The sequence below is a fragment of the Myotis davidii genome, unplaced genomic scaffold (genome assembly GCF_000327345.1).
Source record: "Myotis davidii unplaced genomic scaffold, ASM32734v1 scaffold386, whole genome shotgun sequence".
In the NCBI taxonomy this organism is placed as follows: Eukaryota; Metazoa; Chordata; class Mammalia; order Chiroptera; family Vespertilionidae; genus Myotis; species Myotis davidii.
Genome location: NW_006296528.1, coordinates 402,262 through 412,126, shown reverse-complemented (window position 1 = coordinate 412,126; position 9,865 = coordinate 402,262). Strand labels below are relative to the sequence as shown.

The following is a 9,865-nucleotide window of genomic DNA, read 5'->3' as shown; positions in this document are numbered from 1 at the left end:
TGTAATTTTTTTTAAAATTTACATATAGGGAAATCCATTTTTTGGCATGCAGTTTTATGAGTTTTGGCAAATGCATAAAGCCATGTAATTACCATCACAATCAAGATAGACAGCAGTTATATCACTCCCCAAAATTCTGTCTTCCACACCCTTTGTAGTCAAATTCTCTTCTTACTCCCAATCCCAGGCAACCACACATCCATTTTTGGCTCCTATTATTTTTCCTTCTCTATAATTTTATATAGTGAAAGAATATTGTATGAAGCTTTTGAGTCTGGATTTTTTCACATAGCATACTGTATCCATTTCATAACATGTATCAGTACTTCATTTCTTTTTTATTGCTGAGTAGTATTCTACTATATAGATATATTGAAGTCCATTCACCAATTGAAGGACATTTGGATTGGGTACGGTTTTTGGTAATTAAAAATAAAGTTGCACCCTGGCTGGAGTGGATTGAGCGCTATCCATGTACTGAAAGGTTGCTGGTTCAATTCCTAATAAGGACACATGCCCAGATTGCTGGGTTGATCACCAGTAGGGGGTGTGCAGGAGTCAACTGTTTGATGTTTTGCTCTCATATTGATGTTTCTCTCTCTTTCTCCCTCTCTATTCCTCTCTCTCTAAAATTAAATTAAAAAATAAAGTTGCTATAAACATCAGTATACTGGTTTTTGTGTATGGTTAGTTTTTCAATTTGATATTTCTGGGAGGGGATAAGTACTAGAAACTCCTATATGACCATCTTTCAGAATTTCTTTCAAGAGGTGTTTTCATTTGTCTTGTGTAAATACTTACCAGGGGGATTGCTGGGTCATTTGATAAGTGTATGTTTAACTTTATAAGAATCTGCCAAACTCTTTTCCAGCGTGTCTATACTACTATCCTCCTCCCTCAACCAAAATGAGGAAGGAAAATTTGTAATTAAGGGTCACTGAAGTCACTTATTTCAGTGGTTAAAAAGAGACTCTTGATAACTTGTCCGTTGTGAGCAGTGGAGTGGTCATCATCATACTTTAATGAGGAATCTGTTTTGCATACCCCTCTTATACTGGGAGGGACCCTCCAGTGCTCAGATCCTTGAGACCAAGGGAAAACCCAGCAGCAGAGAACTAAGAAAATTGTGCAGTTAACATACAATTTTACTTGATATTATACTAAGTAGAAAATCAAGGAGACTTCACTGAAACATTTTTTAGTAATGTCTTTCTCAAGTTCTGAGTTTATTTTTTTATTGAAGTAAAAGTACCAATTTATTTACAGCTTGGTAAGAAAGATGGATTCTTCTGTCACACAAAGCTTGTGTTGGGCTTCTAATCTTGGATAGGAATAACTTTTGCTGTTTAAGCTCAACATACCTTTTGAGCACACCTTTGTTCTGCTTGAGGATGTTTATCATATGGTGCCTGGCAAACCCCACTGCTGTAGCTGTTCCCATGGGGAGGGAATGTGGTCTTTCCATATGTGGTCTTTCCAATGTGTGTCAACAAGAGATGTAAACCATAGGTGAATTGCCCTGCATTGGCTACTAGGAGACACCTGCTGTCCATTGGGGACAATGGGCATTTCTGAAGTTGATCTTGACCTGCCTCTTGTCTGTGTAAGTAAAGTGTTGCTTCATCCAGTGCTTGACTAGACTGTGTTTTCCTTGGTGACTCTGAAACCAAGACACAATGGCTAGAAGTATTTGGCCTTCTACTCCTGGGGTTGTTACAGTGATGGTCTTTGCGGTCATCCAGATAGGTGAAGTCCTTCCCTGGGACTGATAACCTATGCATGCTGTTCTGCTAGAAATGGGCATATGATTATTTACTTTACCTTTATAAGCATTGTTGAAACGAATATCCTTGTGTTTTGATCTTTGCACATTTTTTTGAAGTGCAATTATTGGGTAAAAAGGTATGTACAGAGAAGATTGTTTCTATAACTAGAGATAATTGGACAACTTATAAAAGAAAGATTAGAAAGATTTTTACTTCATATGAATTAATTTCATGTTTAAAAAATCCAAATTCTAAACCAAACACATCATGAGAAAATCTTTACTCAATACACAAAATAAGGGTAAGCATCTTCATTGTATTATAGAAGCAATGAGAAAAATGCTGAATGTAAAGTAGGTACATGGACCAAGGAGGTGATCAACAATTAATAAAAGTAGAAATGCAAAGGATAAACACGTGTGTCCTCTCAGTACTAATCAAAGCAATAAAAATGTACACCGTAGTATATCATCTTTCTTTCTTTTTAAAAAATTTGATTTCAGAGAGACACAGAGGGACAGAGAGAGAGAGAGAGAGAGAGAGAGAGAGAGAGAGAGAGATACATTGGCAGCTTCCCATACACACCCTAACTGGGGATTGCACCAGAAACCCTGACTGGGAATCAAATCCACTACCTTTTGGTGGGACAACACTTTGACTGAGTCACCCACCCTGGGCAGTGTATCACTCTTTTTGCTCATTGAACTCACAAAATTAGAAAAGAATGACAATATGTATGTCTTGTGGGGGGAGCAGTGAGAAATCCTGATAAGGGGAATGCTGAAGCCTCTAAGGCAGTGGTTCTCAACCTTCAGGCCCTTTAAATACAGTTCCTCATGTTGTGACCCAACCATAAAATTATTTTCATTGCTCTTTCATAATTGCAATGTTGCTATTGTTACGAATCATAATGTAAATATCTGATATGCAGGATGGTCTTAGGCGACCCCTGTGAAAGGGTCGTTTGACTGCCAAAGGGATTGCGACCCACAGGTTGAGAATCACTGCATGAGACAGCTATTATATACAGAGAACCTTGCATACACTTCACAGTTAAAAGATGTTCATCTGGTCCATGTGGCTCAGTGGTTGAGCATCAACCTATGAACCAGGAGGTCATGCCCTGGTTCAATTCCCGGTCAGGGCACATACCCGGGTAGCCGGCTTGATCCTCAGTGGAGGGTGTGCAGGAGGCAGCCATTCTCTCTCATTATTGATGTTGCTATCTCTCTCTCTCCCTTCCGTCTGAAATTACTAATAATATATTAAAAATAAATTAAAAGATGTTCTGGGTAATCCATAAAGAATTCAGTTTGTTTTTATTGATGGTCCATCCAACTGTCCAAGGGCAGAACACTAACCAGTCTCTAATATCTGCCAGCTCATCAGCAGCCCACTCAAGATAAGGAAACTAAGTTCATAGACCCCAAATTGTGTTTTTTTCTCTCTGCCTTTACTGTCTTTCTCTTATGTAAATCTGGTCTTTGCCTTTGTTACAAGAAATCCATTTATTATTGGTTTTCCTGGATACCTGTAATGAAGGGGTTGGGATGAGAGCCCTCTGTGATCAGTGATTGGTTCTACTCTGGTCCTCTTTGTGTCATCAGGTCCCTGTTGTGTGTGCAGGACTGAGGACAGGCATGTGTGTTGCATGGCCAGAGATTTTCCTCATGAGTGAAAGTGAAGCGTCTTTGAGGGTCTAGAGCGCTTCTGTGCTTTACCTAGAGAGAGAGATGAGCAATTCTCTTTTCTACTTCATGTATTAGTCTTGCACATAGGAAAATTTGAGAAAAGATTTTTACAGCTAATAATGTGTGAAAACTGTTGTACCATATACTTGCACTTGTGTCAGTAGGTTTGAAAACTGTTTATGGAGAGAACACCCAGATTTAAATGATGTGTATTTGTATGTTTGTGTCTGCGGCAGGCACGAAGATGTGACACTCAGCTCTCCCTTCAGTAAGGAACTGGCCATTCAGCTGTAAGGAGTGCCCTGAACGGACAGCCTGCAGCTGTAGCACCTTCTGGATGGTTCAGAACCCATGCTCTTCCTAGGAAGCCCCAGCCAGCAACTGAGAACAGCTGGGGTCCAAGGCATGACCACTTCTTGCCCAACACGAGACACCCCAATAGCGATCTTCAATCTAAATGTACTTTTTGATATAATGAGGCTCTATTAACTTTGCATGGAGATATGGGTATCTCCTTGCCCAGCCTTCCTTCATCTCTTCTTTCCTTTCATGGGTGTTACAGCTGCATCCTGGTCTGAAGATGTCCTGATTCAATCTATTTCGGCCCACTCTCATCTTTCACAGGCATGATCCTTCCATGAAATGCTTGTCCTCCAAACTCTACCTCAGTCTCTGCTTCCCAGAAGACCCAGTGGACATGTTGTGTATAATGGCATTTGTTGTTTCTCATCTATCCATTCTCAACATCCCTTCCAATTTCGAGAAGTCTGCTATTGTGAGATTCTTGATCAGGGGTAAGGCTTGGCCTCCCACCGCAGCAACAGAAGGGGCATTTATTCTTCCTCACTGCACCCTGAATCCTAAGGCCTTAATATGTGATTAATTGGATAGTTCTGCCTGGGAATTTGAATATTGAGAAAGTAACATAAAACACAAATACAACTATGAAGTTGTCCACAGTGGAAACAGTGGGTCAAGAGTCCCCTAGCAGTGGTGTTCAGTGCCCAGAGTTGCAGGAGTTGGGGGAGGAGGAGGTGAAATGAGACTAGCCAGTACGTCTGGCTGTGACCTTGATTGGAGTTTTCCAACACAGCTTCTTGTTTTTCCTACTCATATTTTGAGCCTGTATTTCCAGAATTCACAAAACAATATGAACTTACTGATGACTTTACAATAACCAGCAACCTTATGTACTTAAGTAGCGAAAGCCCATTCATATTCCCTAAAATATAAATCTAACTGGTATGGGGGTTCATAGACCTGGAAGGTGTGAGGCTGAGAGATTCTGAAAGATGGTGTCTTATCTCTGACCCTCTTTTTCTTCCACTCCACATCCAAGTCATCAGTAAACCCTGTTGACTCGGTCCTCACAACAGATTTCAAATCCACTCACTTCTCCTCACCTACACAAGTGGTATCTTTGCTACCCTCTCCCTCAATCTATTCTCCATGCAGCAGCTAGAGCTTGCCTTTTTAAAAATGTCAGCATATGCCACCCTGTGTTTACAAAGATCCTCCCATCTCAGGATAAAAGCCAAAGTTCTCAGGAAGGCCCACAAGGCTCCACCCAATATGGCTCTTTAACTTTGTACCCTCATCCTATTTACTCCTATACTTTCCCTTTCTCCCTCACTCCAGCCACATGTGTCTCCTTGAGGAATCCTAAACCCACAGGCAGCCTCCTGCATTCCACCTCTGCTGATTTTAATCTCTCTGCCAGGAACATCCCTTCCCAGATATTTGTATGAGTTGCTGCCCCACTACCTTGTGAGACCAGCCCTGATTACCCATTTACAGTCCCAATCCTGGAATCATTGCTGTTTTAGCATACCACATCATTTACTCATTATGTTTATTCTTAATTGTCTACCTTTCCCACTGCAGTGAAACTCCATGAGGGCAGGGGTTTTAGGCTGTTTTGTTCACTGATAGATCCCAAGTACCTGAAGAGTGTGCTGGTCACATTGGGTATTTGATAAATATTTCTTGAATAAAATAAAATATAAGAGAAGACTTTCATAAGCTGAGCAAGTTGAGGAGTTTGGAAATGAAATACAAGTCAGAGATGGCTGAACTGTTCTTCCAAATAAAATGGGGAGAATTTGGAATAAAAGCTGTGATAGAAATTCCTTCTAAACTAGGAATGCAGGTTTCGGAGGAGAGATAATTGATGTGGGGAGGGGCAATAAGCCAAAAGATGGTTGAGAATGGAGTGTTACACAGGGTGGCCCCACCCAATGGGAAATCTCTGGTGGGTTATAAATCACAAGTGTGTCTGCATGGTTGTCTTAAGTTGTTTTCTATGCCCTGCAGTGATGTAACATACAACACACAGTAAGTCCGCTACACAGAACAACCTTGATATACCTGCTATTTTAATTTTATTTTGTGAGAGAGGATAATTAGGAAGAAACTATGAACTGCATTTGGTTCAATATCAGTGTGTACACACAAAGGGACAGCATAAAGGCAGAGAATCTACAACAAGAATTTGGTGGAGACAGAAAGCCTAGGCAGAGGTGAACAGGAGAATGCAAATTCTCCAGGTTGTTGCTGAAAGGTTGGACAGGGCCTGGCTTTTCTAGAAGATAAGCAGCTCTATATTTTCAAGTGACCCTCACTGACCTGTGGCCCCACCACAGTAGCACCTTCTTTTAGGGTTGTTGAGAGATTTTAAGGAGATGGGGGTGGGTGCCCCTGTATACTTGGGCAGAGCTCTCCATGGTTCTTTTTGCACCCATTAGGGGGCGCTCAGCGGGCTACCAGGCAGAGCTCATAGGTTGGGGGAATGTTGCCAAAGCCTGAGATCTTGGGGGTGATATCGATGTCAGCAGGTGGCACCAGCGGGCGGAGCGAGAAGTTCTGAAGGACAGAGGTGAAGTAGAGGAAGAGTTCCATTCGGGCCATGGCCTCGCCCAGGCAGATGCGTTTTCCTGTGAGCACATTGGAGGAAGGGAAGGTCAGTCACTACTTCCTCAGCATCTCGGGTCATAATAACACTCACTTCATAGGGTTATTATAAAGACTCAGCAAGGTTCTAGTTTAGTGCTCAGCTAGGATCTGTGACTCAATATGTGGCAGCTACTTCTCTGATGGCTTGGATTGCATCATAATCCAAGATGGAATGGTTGTAAAGGAACTTTGAATATGAAGATTCTGTGCATTTTAATTTCTCAAATGTTTATCAGAAGCCTAACTGGTGCTAGATACTGGTGAAGGGGGCTACAAATGAAATGGAGATTAATCTCCATTTTGCGGCAGCTGAAGTACTGCACCATTTATAAGTGAGTGGTGGGAGTCCTGTTTCCTAACCACTGCCCTGACTCCAGGTGCCATGCAACTTACACATAAAGTGTCATAAGATTTATGCCAAGGGTGGGCAATCCGCTGCCCATGGAGAAAGTTCACACTGCTGCTTGTGTTTGTACGACCTTCAAATTACAAATGCTTTTTGACATTTTAAAATGGTTGAGCAATATCAAAAGAAAATTTTTTATGACACATGAAAGTTAAATTGAAATATCAATGACCATTAAAAAAAGTCTTGCTTTTTTAGTGGGTGGCTCAGTGGTTGAGCATCGACCTATGGACCAGGAGGTCACAGTTTGATTACCAGTCAGAGCACATGCCTGGGTTGCAAGAGTGTTGTGTGAAGAAGGCAGTTGATCAATGATTCTCTCTTGTCATTGATGTTTCTCTCTCTCTCTCTCCCTCTCTCTTCCTCTCTAAAATCAATACAAATATTTTTTTAAAAGCCTTCAAGGAACTGAGACACTTCCCTTCATTTATATGTCGACTATGCATCACTTTTGTACTACAGTAGCAGAAATGAGGGGTTACAACAAAGAATGTATGCCCTGCAAAACCTAAAATATTTATCATCTGGTCCTTCCTGTGAAGGAAAGGCTAGCTGACCCTGCTTAATGCTTTCACTGTTGTAATTTTATTTTTCTAGTAATCAGAGTCAATGGTTGTAATATTCCATGATTTTGGGATTCTAGGATTTTATGGTCCCAACTATGGTTTAGGCCAGTGATGGCGAACCTTTTGAGCTCGGCGTGTCAGCATTTTGAAAGACCCTAACTTAACTCTGGTGCCGTGTCACATATAGAAATTTTTTGATATTTGAAACCATAGTAAAACAAAGACTTATATTTTTGATATTTATTTTATATATTTAAATGCCATTTAACAAAGAAAAATCAACCAAAAAAATGAGTTCGTGTGTCACCTCTGACACGTGTGTCATAGGTTCGCCATCACTGGTTTAGGCAGTCGCTAACCTTTTGGACTTCACAGACCACTGGTTGGCAACCACTGCTCCAAAGGCTTCCTTAAACGAGTGGTTGCCAACCTTTCGGACCTCATGGACCACCAGTGGCACTGAACTTCCTTTTAAGACCTGAACCTCAAATACAGACCAATGTTTGGGGAAAATATCAAGCATGTCCCTGGGAGAACTCAGACCATAGGAACCTACCAGAAGAAAAAGGCACAAAGGCTTCATTCTTCTTGAAGTGGCCCTTTTCATCCAAGAAGTGTTGAGGATAGAAGGCATCTGGGTAGCGGAAGTATTTGGGGTCTTTGAGGACGGAGCCAAGCACAGGAAACACATCAGTGCCCTGGAGTGGAAATGGGGGCATTTAAGAGAAATCAGTGTTTGAGTACGGGGTAAGAAACCAGGAGGAGAGAGGGGTGCAAATGAAGGGACCAGGGGTACTAATAAGGGTGCACTCCACCTTGGGCAGAAAGTAGCCTCGGAAATGAGTGTCCCGAGTGACACTGTGGGGATATCCCAGGGGTGCAATCACTCTCTGTATCTCATGTATTACAGCATCTGTGTAGGGCATCTTGACTCGGTCATCCACACTTGGGACTCGGTGTGGTCCTATCACATGGTTAATCTCTTCACAGATCTTGGCTGGAAAAAGTCAGAATTCATAATAGAGAAAGCCACACGGATTACACAAAATTCATTATGTAAATAACCAGGAGAAGGGAAGTGTCCAATAACTATTTGATTATTTAAATTAGTAAATTCAAGCTGGACAATGAAGGTGAGGCTAAAAAAGTTGAGTGGCTATGGGTAACCTCTCCCATCACCTCCATCAGGAGAAAACTATTGGCTTGTTTTTAACTGTGTTGGAAGGTAGAGAGGTAAAGTTGGCCTTTTTTCTTAATCAAAATGACTTATTCGTGTACAGTTACCCAATGACTAGATTACTGTGTGTTGGAAATGAACTTTATTTGAATCAGACACCAAGTATGTTATATTGAATAGCCTTCTTGTGCAGAGAATGTGAGATTCCATATTCATTATATCTTGTGGTTCAAAACATCTCAGGTAGTGTGTTTCTAAGTTTTTAAGAGTATGTCTTCCTTCCTGTTGGGACGGGGAGATATCAGGAGAGAAAATCCAGGGGACCCTCACCTTCCACCTCAGGATGCTTCATTAGGAGCAGGAATCCATAGTAGAGGGTGCCGCTCACTGAGTCTGTGGCAGCAAAGAGTAGGTTGAGAGTGGTGATGATCAGGTTCTTAAGGTTGAATTCTGTGTAGGCCTTATTTTTTTCCTGAAAGGGAGGAGAGCAGCAAATGTTTTTTGTTTTTCTCGGTATTTCCTTCTGTGCTCAGGAAAGGACTTTTTGAAAAGACAATAGGTGGGTAAAGTGACTGAGTGTTGGGAAAGGATGTTCCAGGCAGAGGATTTAGCTAGAGCAAACATCCTGAAGTAGGAGCATGTGTGCTGTATTAGAGGAGCAGCAAGAAGGAGGCCAGTGGTTGGAGTGAAGGAACAATAGGGAGAATGGGAGGAGTAGAAAGCAGAATGCCCTGGAAAATTTGAAAATTGCAGGGCAATAAAAGGGTATATAATTCTAAGTTTCCAAGTGCTAAGGTTCTAGTATGTAGAAATATAAATTTCTAAAAATATAACATTTTAAGATTCTATGATGAGCAGTATTAAATTTCTAAACACATAGACTTTTTTTTTTTCAAAAGCAAAGAGTCTTTATTCGAACTAGTTCAGCTCCCCGACCACACTCACTGACGCAACGGCAAGCCAAGTGGCCGAGAGAGGGAACTCTGTGTAGAGAGAGGTTTTATAGGGGGATTGGAGTAAGGAGAAAGGGCCGTGGGCCATGCCGATTGGCCAGGCGCAAGTTGGTGTCTTGTTACACAGGATGTGGTCATATCTATGGAGACTTCCCTTGATTGTCATTGGTTAGTTTAAAGCAGTCTTGGGTGTGGCTAGCAGAGGCTTGGGCTTCTGGGAAGAAGCCTTGCCTAGCACATGGCCAAGGTAAAATGGAGGGCGTAGCTCTTACCCTGGGGCAAGATGGAAGGTGTAGCCCTCGCCCTTTCATTCCCCCCTTGTCTTGGAACTTCCGGCTCAATCATGAGATGGCC

General features: G+C 41.7%; 1 protein-coding gene and 1 long non-coding RNA gene across 2 annotated transcripts in view; one reads left to right on the top strand and one right to left on the bottom strand.

Annotated features, from left to right (window-relative positions):
- Nucleotides 1–2,893, top strand: part of LOC107184390 — an 18,341-nt gene extending 15,448 nt beyond the window's left edge. Inside the window, exon 3 of the long non-coding RNA XR_001515219.1 lies at nt 2,882–2,893. This is a non-coding gene — a long non-coding RNA (uncharacterized LOC107184390). The remainder of the gene's footprint in view (nt 1–2,881) is intronic.
- Nucleotides 2,894–3,544: 651 nt separating this feature from the next.
- The window catches only part of LOC102752118 (cytochrome P450 2G1), a 34,711-nt gene continuing 28,390 nt past the window's right edge, over nt 3,545–9,865 (bottom strand). Inside the window, exons 7-10 of the mRNA XM_006771872.2 lie at nt 8,889–9,030; nt 8,197–8,378; nt 7,938–8,079; nt 3,545–6,390 (exon numbers count right to left, since the gene is read on the bottom strand). Of these exons, the coding sequence (XP_006771935.1) occupies nt 6,209–6,390; nt 7,938–8,079; nt 8,197–8,378; nt 8,889–9,030 (648 nt within the window). The 3' untranslated portion in view covers nt 3,545–6,208. The remainder of the gene's footprint in view (nt 6,391–7,937; nt 8,080–8,196; nt 8,379–8,888; nt 9,031–9,865) is intronic.